Source organism: Rousettus aegyptiacus, unplaced genomic scaffold (genome assembly GCF_014176215.1).
Source record: "Rousettus aegyptiacus isolate mRouAeg1 unplaced genomic scaffold, mRouAeg1.p scaffold_m13_p_2, whole genome shotgun sequence".
In the NCBI taxonomy this organism is placed as follows: domain Eukaryota; kingdom Metazoa; phylum Chordata; class Mammalia; order Chiroptera; family Pteropodidae; genus Rousettus; species Rousettus aegyptiacus.
The window spans coordinates 120,436,042-120,462,759 of record NW_023416295.1 but is presented as its reverse complement, the minus strand read 5'-3'; the positions used below and the strand labels follow the sequence as shown (position 1 = coordinate 120,462,759).

The 26,718-nt window shown below is 38.6% G+C and overlaps 1 protein-coding gene across 6 annotated transcripts in view; it reads left to right on the top strand.

Moving 5' to 3' along the window:
- Positions 1-26,718, top strand: part of TBC1D30 (TBC1 domain family member 30) — a 68,298-nt gene that overhangs the window by 7,778 nt on the left and 33,802 nt on the right. For 3 of the 6 annotated variants that reach the window (XM_036236871.1, XM_036236872.1, XM_036236873.1), the window contains exons 3-4: positions 25,857-25,918; positions 26,435-26,500. In XM_036236871.1, the coding sequence (XP_036092764.1) occupies positions 25,857-25,918; positions 26,435-26,500 (128 nt within the window). Of the gene's footprint in view, positions 1-10,546; positions 22,373-24,279; positions 25,404-25,856; positions 25,919-26,434; positions 26,501-26,718 lie in introns of those variants that run through there. The other 3 variants (XM_036236874.1, XM_016139908.2, XM_016139909.2) reach the window with 2 other exon arrangements.

Genomic DNA, 26,718 nt, shown 5'->3' with positions numbered 1-26,718 from the left:
TAGTCTTTTAGTTTTTTGTGGGGCTGGCTTCATGGATGTATGACCTATATAGTCACATAGGGCCCTATACTTATTAGGGCTCCACACTTAGTTTAATGTTATGGTGTTGCTTTCTTGAAGTTCTTAATAATTTTTGAATGAGGGAGTCCTACAAATTATGCAACCAGTTCTGCCTTTATGGCTGGTACTTTTTCTGTCTTATTTAAGGAGGTTTTTTTTTTTTTTTTTAAAAAGGTACTCGAATATGCTTCGAATTTTAATAAGACCCTATACACATTTATTTGCTACTAAAAATTGAAATAGCACATCAAAAAAAAAATTGTTACAGTTCAAATTTTTGAGAACCGGAGAACCTAGTCAGAGCACCTTGCCCTAACTATGCTCTAGCCAAACGCTCAATGTTTTCTTGTTTACATTTCTTCCACAAAAGTTACTTGCTTCCGATTCTTGATTTTGGATTTCATCTTACTGACCTCAGGCTTCTAAAACACACTGGCAATATTCAAGATCTATTAGTGTTACTTTGAGTCAAAAAGATAGAGCTGAAGTATTCTGAAGTCATTCGAATGCAAATTACATAGATCCTTATGCTACTGGTATCAAGTTAGACAAGAGACGCAAGAAAAAAATTACAGAATTATATCATAGGTTATCAAATACTGGTAAACAGTCTGTCCTAGCATAGAGTAGCTTTCCCAAACTGCTGTGTAATGATCCTAAAACTATTAGCAAAAAGAAACAGTAGAAAAATAAGGTTTATGGCAAAATTGACTCTGTCATAATTATTCTCCACACTAATATTATCAGAAGGATCTCCATGATATAGGCAGTAATGACAGCTACATCTATATCTTCTGAATCTTGATTCAATCTCAATTTTTCCTCTTCTGTGGGTCTTTTAGAAGCAGAGACAGTGTGCAGTACCTAATACTTTGTAACAACCTTTGCATCCTTTCTTTCCGAGTAGTTGCCAATGTCCTTACTCCATGTCTCCTCCTGTAGCGTATGTCTTGTCCCAACCTCAGTCCCAGCCCCTGTAAATTCCTTTCTCTGTTCTGCTGTTGGGGTGAACATTCTGGAAGAAGGGAAGGGAATTTGGTAGTAGGGTTGAGAATCAAGTTACTAAGGTTCTTTGCTAGTACTTATGAGACAGCTTGAGAGCCAGCTGAATCTTTTTCACTGGGCATCCCAGACAACTTCAGTGCTGAGGTTGTGTTAAGTTTCTTTGGTGACTCCATTGGAAGTCTAGTCACAGCTTGAAGATCCTCCAAGATAGCTCAAAGAGTTCTAGCGGGATGTGATGCTCAAAATTCTGAAATTGCTGCCAAGTAGCCTGGAAAGAACCATATAGCTCAGAAATATCAAGAAAACCCCCAGTTTCAACAAGGTGTGGTGAAAGAAAGAGCTAACCCAGGAATTTTTTAATATCAAACTCATGAAGATATTCTCCCATATTATTTTCTAGAAGCTTTAATATTTTGTTTTCATGTCTAGATCTAGATCGCTAGAAATAGATTTGTTTTGTTTGTGTGATACGAGGTAGGAGTCAAATTTCATTTTTGTCCATGTGGATATCTAATTGACCCAGCTCTGTTTATTAAAGAGACCATTCTTTACTGCCACTCTGTGGTGCCATTTTTGTAGAAAATCAGGTGTCCATATGTGTGTGGGTTTCTTTTTGGGCTCTTATTTTATTTTGCTGTTTTGTCTATCCTTGAGCCAATACAACACTGTCTTAATTATTGAACTTTATAATTACTCTTATTATCTGATAGTATAGATTCTTACACCTTGTTCTTCAAAATTATTTTGGTTATTATTGGCTTGTTGGAGGAGAATTGACATCTTTATAATGTTGGATCTCCCAATTCATAAATATGGTATTTTAAAATTTATTTGAATAATATTTTACCATTTTCTATGTAGAGGTCTTGCATATCTTTTACTAGGATTATTCTTAGGTAGTTGAGATTTCTCGATGCTATTTTAAATTTTTATCTTTAAAAATTTAATTTTCTATTTGTTTCTAGTACATAGAAATAGAGTTGCTTTCTGCATGTTGACCTTATATCTAATAATCTTACTTTATCTTTTTTTGATTCTAATAATTTATTTGTAAACTTTGTAGCTTTCTAAGTATATAATCTTTATCTACCGTGAATACTGTCAGTTTTATGAATTTCTTTACCATTCTCTTATTTCGTTTTCTCATCTTGTGCGTTGGCCAGCAACTCCAGTATTATGTTGAAAAGAAGTAGTGATAACGGGATGGAAATTTTGTTTCATGTGCAACCTAAGAGGGAAAGTTTTCTTTTCATTGTCTTACCATTAAATATAATACTCGCTGAAAGTTTTCTGTAGAAATTCTTTATCAAATTAAAGAAATTCTCTTGTCCTCTCTGCTAAGGTGATGAATTTTATCATATACTTTATGCATGTATTGAGATAATATGTTGAATTTTTATATATTTTGTCCAATTTTAAAACAACTTTGCCTTTCTGGAAAAATCCTAAATATATATTTATATAATCCAGATTTAGTTTGCTAATGTTTTGTTTATGATTTTTATGGCGGTGTTCATGAGTGCAGTTATCCTACAAATTTCCTTTCTTATAATGCTCTTGTCAAGTTTTTGGAGCCTCATAAAAGAAGTTACAGAGTGTACCCTCTTTTTCCATTTGTTGAAAGAGAGTGTGTAAGACTGGAATATTATTTCTTTCATTTTTGGAGGAATTTACTGATAAAATATTTAGATCTGATGTTTTCTTTTTGGAAAGTTTTAAATTATAGATTCAACTTTAAAAAGTAATTACAGGATTATTTGTGTTTTCCTCTTTTTGTAACAGCTTTAGTAAATTATATACAAGTTTCCTGTTTCACATAACTTTTCATGTTTATAGGCATAAAATTTTAAAGAATATGTTTGGGTTTCTTTAGTGTTTCAAGATATTAAAACAACTTCACTGATTTTAAATAGGAATTCACTTACTAGTTAAAATATCTTGTATTATAGAATGTGTCATCATAAAGAAGAGTATTCTAATACATGCATGTGTGTTTTAAAAAATAATTAAAATTCTATGTATGTGGATATTGGCCTATCAAGACAGTAATATTACTGGCACATTAAGAGCCCCTCTGTGAGCCTCCCTGGTTGAAATTCTCTCTGTCACCTACATTCCTTTGCTTTTCTTTATAGTTTTTCATCTCATGCATATATTCCTAAACAATGTATAGTTTTGAGTAGCAAGCTGAAGCCTAGTTGTGTAGAGAAAGAGTAATGCTGCCTCTATTGGATAAAAGCTCTGAAAAGATAAACAGTCTCTGGGTCATAGTCTGAGGTTGGGTTCCCCCGAGAATACCCCTGGGGGAGCTAAGGGCAAGGTTATAAATGAATCCTGTGACATCTGGCAGGGCTGTGATTTGGGCTAGTTGCCAAACGATTAGCTAGGTTGGGGGAGTGGCCTGCCTTTAATTTTGATTCATAGCTCACCACGGCCTTGCTCTTGCTCTCAGAAGTAGGTCAAAGCAGAACACTTTCGTGGGCCTGCAGGAGAGTGGAGAGCATGTCCCTCATTAGCACATTGTGAGATAAGGTAGTACAAATGAGAATCTGGACCAGCTCTCATGGGCACTCATTCACGTTAGAATGAGAGTCCAATAGCAAGAAGCCTCTTGCATTGATACAAATGTCACTTGAGCCACACTGCTCCAGTTTGAACTGCTTGTGCTCTCTCTGGTACACAGCTGTCATCTTGGGATCTCCTTTCTCATCCTAGAGGCTCTCTTTGTCTCTCTCCTGTGTTGAATCTTTTGTTTCCTGTTATCTCATGTTTTCTTTTTTTCTTAATTATTCTTTTTATATTGTTGCCTGTATCCCATTGAGAAAAGGGTACCTGTGAAGTAAATTTTTGGAACTTGTGCTGAAGTGAAAATATCTTATATCCTCACTTTAATTGACAAGTCTATAATTGTTTTATTGACTTCTTGCATCCATTCTTACTCTTGAGAAGTCAGAAGCTTTTCTGATTCTTCGTCCTTTGTGCTGGACTAGTTTTTTCTTTTTGAATGATTATGGAATCTCTGCGAATTTTTGTACACCAAGAACAATCATTTTGCTTGGTGTGGATCTATTTTTACCCATTGAACTGGGCCTCGACAGGCTCGTTTCATCAGGAAACTTACATCCTTCAATTCTGCAAAATTTATATGAATTACTTCTTTGATGCTTTTCTCCCCTCCCCCCTTTTTTCTTTTTCTTCTTTTTGGAATTCTGTTGTTTGGCTGTCAGAACTTCTGGACTAGCTCTGTGATAGTCTTCTCTTTCTTATTTTCCTTTTTTTTTTTTTTTTTTTTTTGCTTTCTCAAATTATCTCAACTTTATTTTCAAATTCTGTTAGTGAGACCCCTTTTTTTTGGATGTTATTTGGATGTTTCTTTTATATAATAGTATCCTGTTCTTGTTTCATGGACGTAATATATTTTCTTATTGCTCTAAGGATATTAATGATTTAGACTAAAACAAAGAGGAAACAACAGTTTAGAATAAATAGATTATACAGGGAGGAAAGAAACTTTAAAACCTGCTATTATATTTAGAGTCTTTCCTCAGATAGCTGGTAATCCTTGAATGTCTGCTCATAATTAAGTGTGGGAGTCTAAAATAATGACTTCAATTCTGAGCTTCCTGGTAGGGCTTATTGACTTGAAGCTTTGCTGAAGGGTTATTTGGATGGGCCTCTTGTTACAGAGACCACAAGTCTGTATCTTCAGGTCTTTCTTCTGGGGTGGGTAAGATTCCTCAGGGAAGGGTTTTCTGACCTATTGCTTGGACTATGACAGTCTGGAGGGGTAAAGTTCTGGAGGGATAAGACCCAGGGGTCTCTGAATTCGGTATACACATGGTCACCGAATCTCTCTGTTTTAGGTAAGGGACTCACCCTCAGCTGGTTGTCCAGCAACTCTTTTAACCCTCTTCAGAAATGAAACCTTCAAACCTTCACAGGGATGGGAAAGGAGTAATTAATTGTCCAGCTTCAGGAAGTAGAGGGAAAGATCTAGGGATCCAACTGCTTCTTAGCAGCTTTCTCCCAGTTCTCCTTCTTGGCCTCATGACCTGGCTGCCTGTCTGAGTCTTTTGTGGACTATATGGTGTAATTGAGCTTGAGTTTTAGCTTTCCAATGCCAATTTGGGATTTGGGTTTCTAGGATCTGCTAAATCAATTTTTACTTGTCCGTAAGCTTTTTCAGCTTCAAAACTCTATTGCTCTTGTCTCTGCTTCTTCCCCGTCCCTGGTCTTTGTGGGTTATGATAAACAAAATTTTCTTTAGTATATTTTTAGTTTGGTTTTGGTGGGGACTAAAATTAGGTGCAATTCTTTTTCAGTATTCTTAACCTAGATATGTGTATTTTTTTTAATGATGGGTGAAAAAAAGTTAGCATTTTTTCCCCCAGCTGTTGAGATATACTTGACATATAAAGAAGTTAGCATTTAAATTTAGGTAGATTGCCTTAAATTCCGACTTTTGGTTGCAGAATTATGAACTTTGGCACAAATTGTTAATATTAATAACAGATTAGGTATGTTTTTGGTATATAATTAGCAGGTTAGTGTGCCCTGAAATAACTTAGTGAGAATATGAGTAGATGAAAGAAACTGGATTACAATTACTTATGATATAGCTTAGTGAGTTTCCTCTCATTTTCTTTAAACTCCTTGGTGTCTTCCAGCTAAGAGTTATTTTTTCATTTTGTCATAATTATTTTTGTACATACTACATATTTGTATATTTGAAAGTACGGTAACAGCTTTTAAACCTCCAACTTCTGATACGGTCTTGTGGCTTTGAAAAGAAATATTTCTTGTTACTTCCTTACAAAGAGAACTGGTTTTTAGGGGGAAAAAAAAATCTGAATCTCAGTCATAATTTAGAGATAAAAGAGAACTTAAAACTGATTTCTTTTTACTCCCAACCTTATTGCTGTGTAAAGTGAGGCGTGGAAGAGTTAAGAGTGTGATGGAAACTCACTCAGCAGCTTGGTGACTCAGTCAAGATTTCCAGGATTGGTGCCTTTGCAATCAGTTATGAAAAAAAGAAAACTACCTACAGCCAGTAGGGGGAGTTCTCTTTCTTTTTTTTTAAAGCTTTCCTAAGAACAGTGTTAAATTTATGTTCTCTGTATTGTCAGGGCTGGAATCCTGGTTCTGCCACTTTCTAGATGTGTGATCTTGTGCAAGTTCCTTAACACCCCTATGCTTCAGTTTCCTTATCAGTAAAAGGAGGATGATGGGGTCATTTGGGAATTAAATGAGTTAAAGTATAAAATGTTTAGAATAGTGTCTGGCTCTATTATTTATTGTTATTGCCACTATTCCTGCTGTGGGGAGGTGTAGAAGCTGCCCTTTCCACCAGCACTGGCATACTTGCCTTTTTAAGACAATCGTGAAGATTGCTGGGATTATTTGAGGAGGAGACATTGAATAATCGTAATTAGGGATTTTTTCATTTATTAGCTCTTTGGGAAAAGATGGCTGACTTCTTCAGTGATATGCAAGGATATTGTTCCTCCTTTGTGTGTTTCCGCTGAGAAGATGATATATAAACATGTTTTTCGGACAACATTGTATATGAAAGTAGGTAACTGCCTGTGTGTCCAAAGAGCATTAAGAGCAAAGGTGAGAATCACCAAAATCCCTGAAGCACCGGGAAGCATTTCAAAGAAGCAGGAGTAGAATAATGGTTGAAACATGCCATGTGGACAAGAGTAGGAGGGGTGGGGAGACATTCCAAGCAGAGATAATGGTGCAGAGGCTGTGGGAGCATTGTTTTTGGGATACTTGTAGTGATCTAGTATTACTTGATATAAAACGGGGGGCTAGAGGGAAGTACCTGGGGTTTACATTGTATCCTGTAGCATCATCTGAGCACAAGAGTGGCATGATTGGACCTGCATATTTCAAAGGTTATTTTGGCAGCAGCGAGGAGGACAGGCTGAAGAGGGTAAGTGGTCATGAGGAGTATCAGGAGGAGGCTGATACAATAAACCGGTAGAGTCGATGGGCCTGAGGCAGGAGCTCTGGGAATGGAGAGGTGGCGATGAGATACTTAGGAGGAAGATTGGAGGACTGGGAGCCGCGTATGGGAAGGAAGGGAATCTGAGGAGAGTTGAGGGCTTGGGTGAGGTGCTTACAGCTGAGCTCTTCCCTCAGGGGTCCCACACAAGCCTGCTAGGGGAAAATGTGGGATTGTTGGAAGAGGACAGAATCCTGGGACACAGGAGAGCAGTGTTGGAGAAGTTGCTGGATGGAGGACAGAGGCAGAGTTTTAAAGAGATGCAGTTTTTGCTCCTAGAAAACAGTTCTCAAGAACTATATAAAGCACATGTGCGTGCCTATGTAATTACTATTTAGAAGTCAAATAGGTAAAGGATTGAAAAGGGCATTGGCATCTTCCTTTTTAAAAATGGCGTGAGAGGAATTTCTGTTCTGTAGAGTGGTGGAGAGATAGTCACATCACACTTGGTTTATACAGCAAGGGAGTGATAATCTTTCCAAAGTGTTTTGGAGATGAGGTGAGATGCAGTAGGCTTATTCTGCCTTCCTCGTATTGAGCCTTTTCTGCTGCGCCCCCCCCCACCGCCGTCGTCCCCACCATAGTTAGAATTGATGAACATTTTATTTCTCTGAACCCCACCATTTCCTATCCTGACTTCTATAAGAACACCAATAATATTATATTTGATTCTCTTTTGTTGTGGTAATTCATCTCTTTATACCATTAAGTATAGATATTCTGGGGGAAGGGCTAAATCACCCATCTCTTTATTCTCAGTATTTATTACAATGCTTTGGCATTACAGTGGTGCTCATTGAGTGTTAGATGGATGGACAGATAACTGGGGGGGGGGTGATGATGGATAAATTGAGGTTGGATCAAAGTTACTGTGTGTGTGCACATAAGTGTGCACGTGTGAGGTAGGTTACTTGGTGATGAAAGTAAGAGAAACAGGCCGGAGTAGGCTCTGAGCTTGTAAATAACTACATATTTGGAATTATCACTTTGATAAATGGAGCAAGGGACTGATTAGGGAGGAGCAGCATCGGGACTGCTAAGATTGGAACTTTTTCGTTAGTAAATGTGCAGACGTTTTGTGAAGTTATAGTACCTTAGAATTTGGGAGCTAGAGGGAACCTCAGAATTAATGTAGTGTAAATCGTTGAATGCAGGACATGAGCATGTGTGAACTGCCTTCTTAGCTAAGTTGAAAGTCATGTGAGAATTTGGCTATTTGGCAAGTGCACATTTGTTAACTGATAAATTTAATGCAAATTTACTTCTGCATGAGGAGCACGTACAGGAAAATAGGTTATATCATTCTACTTAGAAAGAAAGTCTGAAAAACTTTGAAAATTTATGTATTAGACTATAGGAGAATAGCAAAGACAGATAATTCAGCTGAATTGTCTGTATAGACTATCTCCTTAACAACATTGTAAAATTTTACCTACCCAGTTCTAAATATGCATCTGACCCTATCTTCCTCCCCAAACTGAAAGAGACTTTTTCTTACCTGCTTTTTTGGCATTTTTATCATGGTTTTTACTTTCGATGGATTACATGCCTTTGAACAATGATGTGACATCATTTTTGTTCTAGTGAGGACATGAACAAGTAAGTGTTTGTAATGAACTCTGTATAAAAATAGATTTTGATATCTTATGTTGGAAACGAGCTGTTTCTAATCAATGCACATCATAGCCCATTCTTGGCCTTTTAGACAGCTCTTTTTGGGGTCTGTTTAGTATTGCCTTTTCAACACCATTTGCAAAAAGGAATGTTCCAGGACACTGTCCCTAAGGCAAGATCAAAGTTTGTCATTGGGCCTGCGCGCTCTCTCTCATAAAGGTTCCGACACGTGTGAAAGTTACCGTGGCTGGCTGGCGTTTGGTTTTCTGTGAGTCTGGGTCCTCAGGTTCAGCCAGAAAGTCTCCTTCGCACATTTTGCTGCCACTACTCAGGATGGCCAGCAGAGGTCAGGCTTGCTCCTTTCTTTGATTTGGGACCTGCACTTCCATCTTCCTGCCTGTCTTTCTGATATCCTACAGTTTTCTGATTTGTCAGATCGCAGTTTCTAGAATTGGTTTTGTAATATGTTTAAAAACTAGTGGAAAAGGACCACAGGCTTATTTTCTTATTTTCTTCATCATCTTGACTCTTTCAGAGCAGGTTTTTTTTTTTTTTTTTTTAGCTCACATTGGCAGCCCTTTTTGAGCTTTTTTTGCCCTAGTTCTCTTGTGATCACCCGCAAAAGGTATAAGTGACTCAACCCTTGTAACTGAGGACGTTTGTTGTTTTCAGGGGTTAGATGATGATTTTTTTTGAGATATAATTAACACATGACATATTAGTTTCAGGTGACATTTGTATGTACTGCAAAATAATCACCACAGTAAATCTAGTTAACATCCATCACCACACATAGTTACAGATAATTCTTGGTAGAACATTAAAGAGGCTTCTCGTGTTTGATTCCCACATCAAGGTCCACAATGCTCCAGCACTTCTACAAGAGACATGGACTTTTATGGAGCTAAACAGTGTTTACACATCCATATTAATAGTTTTTTTCTGTTGTTGTTCTTGGAAAGATGTAATAATAACAATCCTTCCTTTTAGAGGAGGAGCTAAATTTGCAAACTGTGAGTTTAGGAGTCTTGGATTCTGTTTTTTTTTGTTATTACTGGTTTTTCTGCAAATCATCCTGCTTGCCTTTGTTTACCTGTTTGTAAACACAGTATTCTTACAGGGGACTTCCTGGTGACACTTCTTCAGGGTGTCTCATTGAGAAAATATGTTTCCTTTTCCAAACTTTTAGTCACTGTGTGAGTGAGGAGGATTCATCTCAAATGATCACTTCTCTCTGTCATCTCAGCCTTACCACTTTTTAATTTAGTTGCAGTTTTATCCCTTTATATGAGTGAAAATTGAACAATGATTAGATGTCTCTATTGTAGCCATTGCTAATGGTCAACCCCACCTCTAGGGGGTGTTTTGGAGTGTAAAAATTGTTCTACCTCTGTGGACCAGTCAACTTCAGTATCCAGTGGTATCATGTCCTCTCCATGGATGGCTGGGGCCAGGTTCTCTTAAACTTTCCCATTAGGTTAATGCTCCTTGCACTTGAATTTCAGTATGTGTTTTATTTGAAACCGTATCCAGATTATGTGTCGGTGCTGTGAATATAGTTAGAGAATGTAAGCCTAAGAGTGATTAAATGATCTGAGTTTTCCCAGTAAATTGACCTACTTCTCTTGATTCATAGACTAATGCAGTTTGAGATCCTTGGGGATCTCATCTGGTCCAACACATTGGTTTTACAGATGAGGAGATTTAAGGCTCAAAAGAGTTAAATAAGATGTTTACAATTACTTCACACCCATTAGGATGGCTACTATCAAAAAAACAAAAATAACAAGTATTGACCTGAATGTGGAAAAAAACTGAAGCCCTTGCACACTGTTGGTGGGAAAGTGGTATTATAGTTCCTCAGAAAATTAAGAAAAGAATTATCATATGATCTAGCAATTCTATTTTTGGGTATATACCCAAAAGAATTGAAAGCAGGGTTTTGAAGAGGTGTCTGTACACACATGTTCATAGCAGCATTATTCACAATAGCTGAAGGGTAGAAGCAACCCAAGTATCCATCTATGGAGGAATGGTGTGTATTCGTACAGTGGAATATTGTTTAGCCTTAAAAAGGAAGGGAATTCTGACACATGCTACAACATAGATGAACCTTGAGGACATCATGCTAAGTGAAATAATCCTGTCATAAAAACATAAATACTGTATAATTCCACTGAAATGAGGTGCCCAGAATAGTCAAATTCATAGAGACAGAATGCAGAATGGTGGTCGACAGGGACTAGAGGGAGGAATGTTTAATGAGTACAGAGTTATTGTTTAAAGGGTACAGAGTTTTAGTTTGGGAAGATGGAAAGTCTAGAGATGGTTGCACGGCAGTTTGAATGTACTCAATACTACTAAACTGTGCACATAAAAGTGGTTTATGTGGTAATTTTTATGTTATGTGTATTTTACCACACACACACACACACACACACGCTTATGGTCACATGGATAGTTGGTGCTGCATTTCCTGTCAACTCCTTCTGTGCTTGTCCTAATGTACCATTCATGATATTTTTTCAACAAAATTAAAAATGAATCAAAAGCTAAAGCATCATTTCCTAATTGGCTTATCACCATTCAGAAAAATAATTTTCATTGTTGATGCTTAAATGCTGTGTGACTCCCACCTTCCTCTCTTCTTCACATCGTTTCTTCCCAGTCCGTGACCCAGGCAAGAAGAGTTACCTGTGGCACTCAGCACATCCTCTCTTGCCACATACTGTATCTGCTGCCTGGTCTTCTTTTTTCTGCTCTCTCTAGATGGTAACTTCAATTTTTAGGATCCAGCTGAGGCATCATCTCTTCTGGAAAGTACTTTTGATCACACAGTCTGAATTAGGTGCTTTTTCTTTTCAGGGTCACCCTGGCCACATATCATACTTTACTTTCTGGTCTGAACCTCACAGTTGACTATGCCTTGCCAGTCTCAGTTTTCCCGATGTCTAGCACATTGCTTACACAAATTTGTAATGCAAGTGTTGGACATATGGCAAGGGAGCATATGAAGCATTGACTCACTGTATCAAAACTTCAGTGTTCATTAGCGGTTAATGAGATTTTTCTACTGTGTGTGATATTGTGCAGGAGTTTTCAAATGCATTTTTAAAAGTCTGGGCGATTTGCTTTGAGTTATCTAAAATGTTATCTTAACTCTGAGATAGTTATTACAACAGCTGCTTCCTGTACAAGGGGGACTACAACAATGGCACAAAAATTATTCAAGACCGATTATCCCCCAAGTCTATCATTTAACATTTTCTCTCTAGGGAGGAGGTCCTTAGTTTGTTGCTTTCTGAGCTGATTAACTAGCTTTCTGTGTCCTGTTTTACATTTGGGAATTATGTTTAGAGACAGAGCACATCTTCAATTTCTTGAGGAACTTCAAGGTGGCCCCGATTTTTCCTGGATAGAGTGGGTTGATATAGAAAGCAGTGTTACATGAGGTTGCCACCAAGCCCCATCATTGCCAAATGAACACCTGTGGGTCCCATCAAGTGTGATACAGCTGGTCTTCAGTAGTCCTTACCTAAGAACTTCATTCATTTGCTCTGGCACGGAATATTTTTGTTAACTGGCCATGCTAAGCTGACTTTGTTGAAGCTATTTCTTTGTTATCTCTACCGATATCTTGTTTGTTTTTGTGGATAAATAATATAAGGGGAGTTTGAGGAAGTGATGAGCATTTCATTCACTTGGTAAGGTAACTGGGGCTGTGAACAAGTCTTTTTTTAGAACTTCCAAAATAATTTTAATCCTGCTTAGATAAAAAATACCTTATCAACTTACCGGATAGAGTGTGGCTTTAGAGTGAGACAGACCTGGGTTCAAATCTCAATTCCACTGCTTATTAGTCATATGAAATTGGGAAAGTTACTCAATCTCTTGGTTTGATTGTTCATTTGTTCATTTGTTTGTTCTTTCTTTCCTTCCTTTGTCCCTTAGGAATAGAAACAGATGAGAAAAGTACAAGGAAAAATACAATAAGTTCCCATATTCCCACCACCCAAAATTAACTATTTGTATTTGACTATATTTTCTTTTAGTAATTTTTTACCTATGCCTAAAAATCACCCTGGCAATATATGTGTACACTCTCCTTTTACTCTCCTTTTACACTCTCCTTTTACTATTGCTTGAGAAAAAAGATTTACTTGTCGTGTTAAAAAGAGATAAGGTGATTAAAGCACCCAACGTAATGCCCGATCCACAATAGACAATTGGTACATGGTCATTGTTGTAACTAGTTATTGTTCTCCTCCTATTTTTCTTTTGTTGTGCATCTCCATTAGAAAATATAGCCCTGGAAAATTGATAAACTTAAAAATTGTTTCTTTTTGACAAGCTATTTCTACTTCTAGGAAGTATTTGCAACCTCCAACTTGAGGAATTAGTGATAGTACATGTAGGGATGTGGAATACACCGTAAGACTTATTTATATTGCAGATAATGAAAATATATTGCAGGATAATAAGTGGGAAACTAAAATAAAATGATTGAACCAAATTTTAGAAAATTACATGCATTATTGAAAAAGCTGTAATGGAGAAATAGAAAGACTGAGAAGAAAATTGCTTACTTAAACTCTGCTGTGAAAGATTGATTTTATGCTTGTGGTGATCTCGCAAAGCGAGTGGCTGTCAGGTAATTAATGCTTTATTAATTTATGAAGAGCAGGGAAGGACTAGCTTATCTGCATTGAAGCAAATTCTCTCCAAATAGCATGTTAAAAAAAATCAAGATGATGAAAAATGTGAGCAATTTGTCAATTTAAATGGATGTTCCTCTTTATGGGCTTCCTAGACAGGTTTTGCACTAAAATCTCTATGCTAAAATGGGCGGTAGCATAATTAAAGAGCAAAAAAGATGGAGTGACCGTGCGGCATCATTTGTAATCTATAACAGTGTTTCAAATGTCTTTCCTTTAAAAAAGAATCCAAGTGCCTTTAACACTATATATTGATATAATGGGTAATACTTATACAGGCATACCTCGAGATATTGCAGATTGGGTTCCAGACTACTGCAGCAAAATGAGTAGCACAATAAAGTCAGTCATAATCTTTTTGCTGGTGGAGGTTCTTGCCCTCGATTTGTAGAAAATGCAATATCTGTGAAGCACAATAAAGTGAAATGCAATAGAATGGGGTATGCCTGTGTAAAGTGCACTGGGCCAGGCAGTGTAGTATCATTTGATCCTTAGAATAACCCCTCCGAAGTAGGTCTTTTGTCCCATTTATGGATGAGGAAACTGAGATAATTAACTTACCCAAGTTTACATAGCTACTGAGTGGTGGAGCCAGGTTTCAAACCCAGGCAGTTGTTTCTAGAGTTTCTGCTTTTTGGCTACTCTACTATGCTGACTGCCATTACGTCTAGAATTTTAAAAGCATCTTTTACCAAATAAGTAGAGCAAATATGTGATATTTGAGCATTGTATATTTTGGAAACCTGCCGGGGAAACTAAGAATAGTGTTTGTGGGTTTTTTTGTACATCGCACAAATGTCAGGCAGCATAACTGTTCATAAACACATCTGTTCATTTCTCTTGCAATTGAATAAAAAGCCCTTTTTTGATGAGTGGGAAGGTATGGCTCTCTTCTTGACAGAATGAGTTAATGATGTTATTTATTTTTAACATTTATGTGTTGAGCGTCCAATGTGTATGGAGCCCTATGTTAGTTGCAGGCAGGGGAGGGGAGAGATACAGCAATGAATAAGCCTTAGTCCTTGTGCTCAGAGGAGTTTATGATCTATTGAGAAGAATAGGTCTGCCTATAAATAATTCAAGGACATGGATGAATCAGGTGTGGGAGTAGAAGTGTGGCATATGGAATGCAGGTGTTAAGGCAGGTACTGTTTAAAAATATCCAGTCATCAGGATCCCAATATGATACTCTTTGTGTGTCATAGATGCAATTAAAAAAAAATTTACTGAGTACCTACTCTATCAGGCCCTATGCTAGAAAATTATTTTGAATTTTCCTAAGGTACACTGTAGGACTTAATTTTCAAGTATTAGGAAGGTTTAAAATTTAGAGAAACCAGAGGTTACTTTTTTTAGACATAATCTATTCCTTCTTCAGAAGCTGGTATATCTGATCGACACTGGCATTAGGCCAGACTGACGTACTGCCAGTGACACTTTGTGGTAAGCTGGAACTAAAGATAGTGATAATTAAAGGTGTCAACACTTCTATATTAAGTATGTAACAGGACACACTTACATTGCTTCTAGAAGGAACACGTAGAAAGTGTATTTATTAGGAGCTGTCTGCTTCCTTAGGAGTTTTTCTCTATTACCAAAACTTTTGATTGACTTTCAAAAACTAGAACACATATGTGACCATTTCCAAGGGTACACTGGTGGAGTCCTGTATCTTTACGTAGGTAAAAATAAAAATGAATGTAAATGACCAGATACGCTACCCTTAAAAACGCTGAGGCCTGTATTGATTGACATCATAAAATTCCTTTTACCTCCAAGTGTGTCACCCATATAATTCAGGAGACATGCATTTTCCTTTTAATAAAGTTCCTAACATGATTCAAAATTCCTTTCTAATATCTGTCTTGGAGTCTTATACAATGAGAATAATGATCTAAAGATAATGTAAACTCTTAATTAATACATAAAAGTTTGATTGGTCTAGAATACTCTTTTAGAATCAAGAAAAATAATAATACATTAAAAAATTCTTAGTGAAGAGTGAAACCAAAAGGATCTTCTTTGCTTCAACTTCATTTTACCTGACAATAACAACCCAAACTGTATTCTCCAAGCATTATATTTGGTCAACATTTATATTGGATTGAGGAATTCTTATAGAGTGATAGGCTCTGACTATCAGTTAAATTGATCTCAGAATCATAGTGTTGGAAGCTATTTTAGTGGTATTGATAGTTGAACGTCACCTCATTTTAAATGTTCTTTCATGGCACTCCTGATTGTTAGGCTTGCAGCCTTCGCCTGAGAAGGCTGCAAGGACAGGACATTTAAGATCACCTAAGGTTATATGTTTTATTACAGTTAGTGCATTCTTGAATTTTGCTGCTGTCTTCCATGACTCCTATTTAGCAGCTGATTTAGCCCCCTGGAGTAAACATGAAGCTAATCTCAATATTCTCCCCAGTGACTGAGGGTACCATATTAGGAAAGTAAAAGAGGAGTGTCTGTCTGGTGAGGACCTCAGGCAGGTGTTCTGGCCAGTCAGACTTTCTCTGTGGGTCCAGGTCTGGGCCCTCTGCTAGGCAGACTTCTGGGTGGATTGCTAACAGGGCCACCTTAGCCTTTATTTTGTATAGCAAAGAATACCAAGAAAAGGAGGACAACCAAATGTAAATATATCGAGTGCCTGCTTTGTACCACTCACTACTGTGCTGGAGTCTTGGCTCTCATTATGCCATTTGTTTCTCATAACTCAAAAAAGTATTGTTAATTCTAAAGATGATGAATGTGAATCCAGAAATTAAGTAACTTGCCCAAGGACATACAGCTAGTAAATATGGGCATTAGAATTCTAACCCTGGTCTTTTTGACATACTACATTGCCTCCTGGAGGGCCTTATTGGGTGCAGTGACTGTGAGCTTTCACACACTTTCCCATCAGTCTGCATATTCTATGTCTTCTCTTCTGAATGAACCCAGCTAGAAGATCTAAGGCTCCCAGGCCACCCCGAGTCAACATTAATGTTGATTGTCATCTCTCTCCCCTTCCCAATACTTCTCTCTTCTCGCCATCAAAATTAAGCATATTCTTTTCAAAGATATCACCCTTCTCTCTAGGAACGTACATTTCTAAGCCAAAATAATTTGCATCAATAGGTATGAGAAACTTCTCCTTTCATATTCCTTGACTGGGTCAAAAGAATCTTAGAATGGCTTGGTGTAAGAGGTTGGGAAATCTAAGCTAAATAGTTAATCATGACCAGGTCAAACAATGATTTCATGTTCCAAAGTGACGAGTCTTCCAGTTATACTCCTGATGTGAAAGTAAAGTATAATTGTGAATACCACGATTATAAGATTTCACCTGTTTTCAGGTGAAATTTAATAGTTCAATGAAACAAAGCTCTGGGAAAACATTGGAATATACTACAATATTTACGAGGAGGTAGAGATAATGGTATTCCTCCAAGTACTCACATAGTACTTGGATCTTTCACACTGTTCTATCACTACCCACTTGTCTCTCCCTCATTAAACTGTAAGCTTCTTGAGGGTAGGAAATGTATTGAATTCACACTTTTATTGCCCTTAGGCCATACATGACACAATCCTTTTCCCATAGCAGTTGATGAATAAATGTTTATTTCATGAATGAATGAATGAATGAATGAATGAATGAATAAAAGAAATATAAAATGTCTTTATATGGTCAGCATAAACCTACCTCAAGTGGTATTGAATCGATTTCAATTATTTCGAGGTAAGAACATACTTCACAGAAGATAATAGGCCAGGAAGACTTATATGATTTTTAAAATCTTGGGTTAGCTATGAATTTCATGTTGCATGGACCTGGCTACAGGGTTATAAATACATTTTAAGTATGGTACTCTGAAATGGGACTTCTATTACAGCTGTGAAATAAATGTTTATATTAGATAAATTTTTTTAACTTAAAAATTTCTGGTCTGTAAATAAGACTGATTATTCTTAAAATACTTCATCTGAAATATTTGAATGTGTTGGGAGGATATTAAGGGGGGGTTTGTTTTTGAAAATATCTGATTAAAGGGGATGGCTCTGAGAAAGCATAAACGGGGACCATTAGGAGGTAGAAGGTGGTGCTGAGTAGGATTTGGTGCTGGAATTTCAAAGCCTATTTGTTCCATACTTGACAGAATCCTTTCTCTGAAATAAACGAAATGCAAAAGCCACACCTGATTACCTTCAAGGATGCCCGTATTTGAATAGAGAAATAGATTTTTATGACTAAGAAGAAAAATCATACAAAAAATGTCCCATGTTCATAATGTGATGTGTCAGATAACTGTAAGGTTTTTTTCTTCCCCCTCAATTCCTTTCTGCTGCCCAGACTCTTTGTCTCTTTCATGAGGGGAAAATGGTTATGATGCTTGTCACCATGAGCTCATAGTATGTGGGCTCCATCCTCGATAAATGAGTTGAAGGGACTACTTATTAAGGCCCTACTTTAAGGTCTGAGGGGAGTGCTGGCCACAGTTACTGTCTCTTTAGGAGACACTACTTTTGCTATTCAGGAGTTGCTCACAGATCTTCAAAAATAGTGGGGAGAGCAGAGAGGACAATAGTGGCTTTAATGCCACTAGACCCCAAACCTTTCTATTAGCACGAGTGCAAAGATGCACCCTTCTCCTGCCCAATGGGAGACAGCACTAGACCTGATATCAGTATGATCTCTTCTGACCCTTAGACATTGCTGGTGAACAAATCTGGAGAGCTGCAGCTGTAAGGATGCATTCCAGGCCCATTTCCTAGGAGCAGGCTACTTCCCTGTTCTTTTTCTCTTCTCACAGCAGGTTTCCGGGCCTTTTTCTCTTGGTAATTGTCACCACTAGTTCTGTTCAGCCCCTGAAGATAAGCACGTAGGCTCTTTTTAATTTAAGATTTTACTGTTAAACAAAATAGCAGCATTAAGAAATCAAAGAAGTTCCAGACCTGATTCCCTTCGGGAAGCCCTTGGGACATAGCTTTTATATCTTGTGTGGGGCTTTCTTTTTTTTTTCTGGCTTCTTTCCCCTTCTCCCATTAAAAGAATAGTTTGTTCTCAAGGATGCCTCCCACCTGCACCTAGGCCTGAAGATCCCTACTTCCTTGTTCCCACCTGGGAGCCTGTGTCTTGGGGATGTTCCATGGGCATTGGACTCTGAGACATTCTGGGCATTTTCTCAAAGCATTCATTTTCTTTAGCAATCAATCCAAGCAACAGATTCTTATCTAATGTGAAGTATTCTTTGAGCCTTCCTTTTTCAAAATTTAGCTTAAAACATAATTGTCCTGGACCATGCCAAGGCATGATTTACCCACATGTGAACTCACTGATGATTTTTGATTAGTAAAAGATCACTCAGCTAGTGAAGAGTGATGGTAAGTTGGCCGGGCCAGAAATCTCACCAGCTGAGATCCTCTAGCAAAGTCCATGCTGTCATTGTGTCTTCTGTGAGCTGGCTTCAGATGACATCTTTTGCTTTTTGAAAACAATATTCCAGACGTATATAAGAAACTATGAGTCATACAATAAATATAATAGTAGGCTTGTGCCACGGCTGCTTTTAGAGCATTGTATTTTAGTGCTTGTTTAATTATCTGCTATAAAAGTTGGTAGTCTTAGTTTTCCTCTCCAAAATAAACAAAATAATATTTATTTCCCTTGCTACTTGCTATAAGAGTAGGAACTCTTAAAAATTTTTTTCTTGTTCTCATTTCAACTACCATGTAGTTTAGAATGAGAAGTTTTCAAAGAAGTTTGTTTTTAAAACAATTTTCGCCTGTAATAAGTTCAAGAGGTGAAATAGAATTTTCATCTTGAAAGTAAACAAGTCCTGTCACTACTAGTAAAAAACGTATTATAACTGAAGACAAATTTCAGAGAGAGAGCTTGTTGTCAGCTGTAACACATCTAACAGGGTTGGCAGTCTAAGGTCTAAGACTTCAGCTTTGGCAGTCCAAGAATTTGATTTCTTCAGCTCACAGAGTTGAGCAAACTCAGGGTATGGACTGCACTTAACTGTTCAGTACATTTTCTCATTTGCGGCAGAGTCTTTATTGGAAGTAAAATGACAATCAAAAGTTTGCATAGTGATCATAGAGTCAGAGCCAAAGGGAGCCAGATGGTCTGGGTGTCATATGTCAGCCAGCCTTGGGAGCTGAATGTCCTTCCCTGCACTTGAGAGGCAGTGTTGTAGAACAGAGAGCATTTCTCCTCCTCTTGGCTGGTGAGTCTGTCTTTCCTGCTGGCCTAGTGCTGGCAACTGAGCATGAATAGCTTCTCTTGTTAAAATAGAACACAAAACCCTCAGAGTCTCTGAACATGATTCTACATGCAGTTACCAGCTTGTTATTTTGGATTTCCCCTCCCCTTCCGGTTCTTTCCCTTTGATTCTGGGTGTTCATCATCCTTTTCACCCCCAAGGGCCTGTCATGCCCTCTAAAAAAATGGCCAAAGTCAGACATCAGACTTCTATTATTGTTCTCAGCACAGCTGAGATGGGCTGGAACAGTGAATGGACGGACATCTTATTAAAATTAAGAGAACACTGAGGGAAAACAAACATGTACCGAAACTATAAAAGCATCAGGCTGATGAAGGATAGATTTTTGTATGTGAGCTTGGTGTATAACTTAAACCAAACAGTTCGTCATGACCAGGTTAAACAACGACTTCATCTTCTAAAGTGATGAAGGAAATACTGCCTTTTTCAAAGCATCTTTGCCTCAGTCAGGCAGGCATAACTGAGTAGTTTATATATCACTTATCAGCCTGGTTTACTTTTGCAGACGTCTAATCTTATTTTAACAGATTCTTATATATGAAATGTATATTTCATGCTAAGAGTTGTATAGTTTCTGACATTGTCCTCAAATTCTAGGGGGTACTTCATGAAGCCCAGAATGTCCTGATTACAAAATAAGTGTGCCAGAGTCATAAGAACAACTTCTTTTTTTTAGCTCTTTTAGAATGTCATTAGGAATGCATTTAAAAAAATATTCAATACTTTTCAATCAAAAACAGCCAGTGTTTTTGATGTCCAGATTGTTCCATCTTTGGCCATAGGGGCTATTCACGTGGCTCTTGTGTCCTTTTAAGATGACCCCATTGGCTTTGGAGCACTCTTTTCTTTTCTGAGCTCATGTAGATGTTTCAGGTTCATCTTGTACTTTTTCTGGCCCACATCCGTAATCAGTCACACATCAAAGGAGTCTTGGCTCTTTTTGGTAGGGAATGGTTTTTAGAGACTACAACCTAGGTGCTGGGGCTGTTCATTGCTGCTGGGTTGTCCTTATTTCTAAACCTACTCCATGGGTCTATATGTATCTTTAAAAGGAAAAAAAGATGAGTTCATACTAGTATTTACAACTTAAATATACTATTTAAGGATTTAAGAAAAACAATTTCTTTGATTATACACATGTACTGAATGAAATGTGAGATTTTGTTGCAGCTCTGTTTGCCTTTGGAATATATTCTACCATTCGTGCACAGTCATAATATTGTATTCTAAAGCAACTTATTTATTTTCTGTGTTCTTTTGCCATCAGAGATATTCTGTTAGGTTCATTTATTTCTATTCACTTCCATTTTTAGGGTGCTCTTTTCATCTAATTTTTAAATATTATCAATGTAACATGTTATTCTAGAATCAAAACTATGTAAGGTTCATCCAGAGAAGTCTCAGTTTTCCATTCCTGTCTCTTCCACACTGTTCTCTCCCACATAAATATTCTTTAGCTTTTGGTTTATCCGCCTAGTATTCCTTTTCTAAATGTAAGCAAACATAGTTATCTTTGTATCTGCCCTTCCCCCATATCCTTTCCTCTTCCCTCATTCATTTTTATGATTAATATTCCATTGGTGAATGTGGTAGTTTAAGAATGACCCTTTCCGCCCCTCCCCCTCCGTTCAGTAATGCCAGCTAGTAGCTCTGAACTACTGAATCAGGGATTTGGTTGGAGAGGCGAGGAAGCACGTTTTCAAATTAAAAACAAAACAAAACAAAACAAACAATTTCTTTTAAATGGGAATATTCTTTCTTTTTCTTGAAGCCATTCTTTCAAGAGAAACATCATTATTATTATTTTTTGTATGTGCTCGCCATGTTTCTCTAAGCTGCCAGGAAAGAGTTTAACATAATTTAGGATGAAGCTAGTGCTTCGCCATCTGCCAGCTTCTCTGCTGTGTTGCCAGATTCGTCCTGTGGTCGGCTGAATAACCCTTCTGACTGCTCAGATGAAGTGGGCATTTGCATCTCTCTGGTGTGCTGCACTGAGACTTACTCCCTTCGGTGCCCCCTCAGCGCCTCCAGATTTTGCGAGAAGCATGCAAATCTCTGTCGCTGCTTCTGGTCCCTAGTTGATCACCCACCCACTCCGGGGTTTCCGGGCTCTGCAGCTCTGCTGCTCGCGGGTGCAGGTGCCGGGAGCGCCTGGGTGCCCGCGAGCTGGAGCTGCCCCGCCTGCTCACGGTAATGCCGGGATTGGAGGCGAGAGCACCGCCTTCCTCTCCCGCGCATTAGCTCGCTCCCGCCCTCCTCCCCGCCCCAAGCCCTCTTCAGCCTCAGCTGTGCAGGCTCCGCACTGCAGATACCCACCGGCTGCCTTGCGTTCGCGGCTCCCGCGGTGTCCGCAGATCTCCTCGACCCACGAGCTCGAGCTCCGGCCGCAGTCTTGCTGCTCTCGAGGGACCCTTCCCTGAGCCGACTCGCAGAGCCACCCGAGCGAAGCTGCCACGTCGGCGGGGCAGGGGGTGACTCAGGCAGACAGCGCCTGCACGGGAGCCCGGGGCACTCCCGGATGCGGCAGGACAAGCTGACCGGCTCCCTGAGGCGTGGAGGGAGATGTCTGAAGCGGCAGAGCGGCGGCAGTGGCGGCGGCGGCAGCGGTGGTGGTGTGGGCACCATCCTAAGCAATGTGCTCAAGAAGCGTAGCTGCATTTCCCGAACCGCGCCCCGGCTGCTCTGTACTCTGGAACCGGGTGAGGACCTGGGGCTGCAGATGGGGCACTGGAAAATAGTGTGGCGCCCTGGGAGCTGGTGGTGATGCGCCTGAGCCTCAGCTGGACTCCGCCTAGGCCCGGTTGTGCCCGTGAGCCGCCCAGTGCGGGGCACCGTGGTTTGTCGCAGGCGGGGCCGGGTCAGCCTGGGGTAGCAGAGAGCAGACCAGGGCCTGGGTGGGGGCAGGGGCCTCCAAGGTATAGGGGACCCGCTGCTTCTGTCCGTTGCCAGCTGCCCCTTCCCTGTGGCCTGTGCACGGTCCAGCCAGACTTTTGCCTCGACCTAGGGAAGTGCTGGCGTTTGCCCAGGTTGTCAGAGGCCGCGCAACCAATTGTGCTCCAGCTTCACAAGAAGCCAGACCTTGAAAGAGGCATGTGAAGCAGAGAAAGGCACAGGTTTGATACTTGGAGTCTGAGAGGGGCAGCGGCTGCGAAGGAGAAATCAGGTGCATTTTCCTGAGGGTCCTTGCTATGCAAATGCCGGGGTCAACTCTCCTGGACTCTAATTTGTGTGTCCAGGTGGGAAGAGGGTAAGAAATACTCCTGTAGCCTAGAGATTCTTTATTATAGGTAAAATCCAGGAGTGTGCCCGGCTGTGCTAGGCTAGGCCCTTTTTTTTTTTTGCTGTCAGCCTGTGTTTACACTTCCCTGCTTCTCCAGGCTGCATAACTCCGCGTCTGCTCCACTACCCAGCATCCCTCCCCGGGGTTTTATGGGCTCAGAGCTTTCTGACAAGGGTGGCTGCAGAGGGAGCCGGCTGTACTCATACCTATAATTACCGCTCACCTGTCCCTGGAGTGGCACAAGCTGGGTTCCAGGCGGGTTTGTTTTCCCCCAACCCCTGCTTCCCAGCGCCTTCGGGGACCTGCTATCCTGAGGCTGTAGGGGAGAATCAGCCAAGGCACTGAGCCCCAAAGGGTGAAACGCGTGGCTGCCTTACCAAGCCTCGTGGTTCCTTTGTTTTTCTCCCCGAGGAAGTGTCTAGTTACAGAGATTGTAGTATTTATTCACCTCCTTCCTTTACCCTTATTTTTGAATCTGGAACAGCTGTGATTACCAGATGGAACATAACCCCCCCCCCCCATTCAATTAGAAGAAAAGAGGTGAAAATGACCTGATTCCAGTTTTTTGCATGCAGGCGGCAAGTAATCAATTCCAGTTAACTCCTGCGACTCATTTTTGATCAGGAGAAAATAGTTGTGTTTTTGACTAACCCAGCCAGGTTTCAGCGCGGCAAGGCAATTGGCAGGACTCCCAGCAGGTGCTCTGAAGAAGTCAAAGGAGCATATTTGGTCATGCATGCAGGGAACCCGGGGCTTTTATGTCGGTAGAAATAATTCAGTGCGGGACCAAATTTCCTGGTCTTTGTTATAATAAAGCAAACGTCATGACTATACGCTTCTCCATTCAGCACCCTGTGTCTGGACAGCACCCTCACAATGAGGTTTGTTTCATCATGCCTTAAATCCCGCGTTCCAGCTGGAGGCACTCTTGTGACCATTGTATTATTGCTCTGCACTGACGCTGGACCTCAATTATTTTATTTTATTTTTATACTTGGTTGATTACTAATTTAATTTATTGGGGTGGCATTGATTAAGAAAATTATGTTAGGTTTCAAGTCATCTGTATATTGCATTGCATGTCCACCACCTAATGTCAAATCTTCCATCACCATATATTTGACCCCCTTTACTCTTATCTACCCCCTCTCCTTTCTCTCTGGTAGCCACTAAACTATAGTCTATGTCTATTAATTTTTTGTTTTGTTCATTTGTTGCTTTTAGTTACGTATCCCACATATGAGTAAAATCACATGGCACCTGTGTTCTTCAATAAATGATTGGATAAAGAAGATGTAGTGCATATATACAATGGAATATTATTCAGCCATGGGAAAAGATAAAATACTGCCATGCTGAGAGAAATTATCATGTTAAGCAAAATAAGCCAGACAGAAAAAGTTGAGGCTGGACTTCATTTAAACTAACTCAGAATAATGAGAATTGTGGGGGCACTTAATACATCTTTGAAAAGAAAATCAGTGCCACCCCAATAAATTAAATTAGGCAGAATATGGCTGAGGCCATGAAGCTTTGAAAGAAAATATCTTGGAATCATCAACTACAGCTCGACTTCAGAAATCTAGGACCCAACTCATGGTACTCTTCTAGGACTCCGAGAAGAGCATCTGCATACTCTCATGGGCTTGGACAAATCAGACACATCTCTTTCTAGCTTCTCATCTCCATATATGTGTTTTTAAAAAGACAAGTCTACTTTATTATTATTATTTTCAAATTCTGAAGGTTATGCCTATCCATGTATCAACCCCTAAGTAGTGAAAGTTGTAGAGAGATTTTCAGTATACCTATTTTGCAGTCAACATCTTAGAAGCAAAAAAGTCATAAAGGGTAACCATAAATTGTAAAACTGAATGCTATTGACAATGTTTGTATATCTTGGTCCTTGAACTTTTAAGTTATTCTTGAAAAGTGACTTAAAATGTTATGTCATTGATTGCGAAATCGTAAGAAAAGGATAAATAGCATTTTAGATTTGATTAAATTATTTTAAAATAGAATTTACGTGGAAATAAAATTGTCATTTAATTTCACCTCATACTTCTAATTTCAGCACATACTTCTAATATGGAATTCTGAATAAAAGCCCAGTATAAATATTAAGCATATAGCTTTACATATTCTCCTATTTATTTACTTCTGGTTCCTAGATTGAGATCTGAAGGAAAGAAGTTTTTCTTAAGTTGTAGATAACTTAGAATTAGAGATCAATTATATTTTTAGCTTGTAGTCTATCATTAAACATAAAACTTTTATCTTCAATAACTAAGCCTATCAAGACAGATTTTAAAAATATATGAAAATCTCCAAATAGGATTGTTAAGGATTCCATTAGTGGGAAGGCAATGACATTTTTATAACTTTTGTTATTTCCACTTAGGTTTCCTTAATAGACTTAATCTATGCAAGTATCCTAGAAAACAAATTCTGTAAGTAGAGATTTCTCTTGCTAGTTTTCATAAATATTATATAGTGCTAAGTGATTTATAGTTAATCATCACAACAATCTACTCAGGCATTATTATCCTACTTTTAAAGATAAAGAGTTGAGACTGAGATAAGTTAAATCATTTGTTCAACTCTAGGCTAAAGTTGAATGGAGATCTATAGGACCCCAAGCCCATGGTGTCATTTTGGTTGTTTGTTTTTGTTTTTGCACTACTATGGACAGCTTTGGAAACCACCAACCTATGTGAAAAGCTCCATTCTACGGCCATAGGATATTTTTCTATTTTCATATTGTTTTAACAAAGTTGACTAAAATTTTGTAAAAATAAGTATTTTAAAAATTTCATGATCATTCAGTAGAATCAGATTACTTTTTACTTTGATATAATTTATTTTATCCCCAAATAACAGTTACTTATGTGTTTTTCTTTTAGGAGTTGACACAAAGTTGAAGTTCACTCTCGAGCCATCTTTAGGTCAAAATGGTTTTCAACAGGTAACTTTATTTTTGGTTTTTAGAAATAGTCTACTGGGTATACTTTGATATATTCTCACAGCAGGAAAATTAGCATATGCTTTTGTATGCATAAGAAGACAAGTCAGTTTTTAAAATTATAGATAAAATAACTTATTAAGCTACAAGTGGCCTGGGTTTATACTTGTGATGAAAAATTTTGTACTTTCTATTAATGGTAAAAGTGTGAAAAAATTAAAAAACCAAATGTTTATCATTCTGAATTCATAGCACATGTTTTGATTTCTGAACCCGTGCTTCTCAGTCATTGCGTGTGTATTGCAAATGGATTACAGATGTGTTAAGGGTATCTAAGGGGGCACTGGAGCAGTCCTAGTCCTCAGACCAGTCACATCTGTCTTAAAGAAGCTTTAATTGTTTACCCCAGTGTGCTGTGCAAATTTTATTATACTCTACAGATGTCAAGATGGAAAAAAGGTTGAAAAGTGATTATCCAGGTCCATATTATCACTCTTAATATTGCTTCTTTATTTCTAGTGGTATGATGCTCTCAAGGCAGTTGCCAGGCTGTCGACGGGAATACCAAAGGAATGGAGGAGAAAGGTAAGGAGGATTTGTAGGGCTAAAATACAAATGGACCATCACTCTATCCACCTTTAAAGTCTCTGGAATGTGAAATAAAAACCAGTAGAAAATAAAAACCAATTCAAAGTTTTTGTCCTTATGAAGTTTATAATGAATAAAATATCAAATATGTCAGATGGTGATAAGTACCATGGATAAAATAAAGCAGAGAAATAAATTAAGAGAACGTGGAGGAA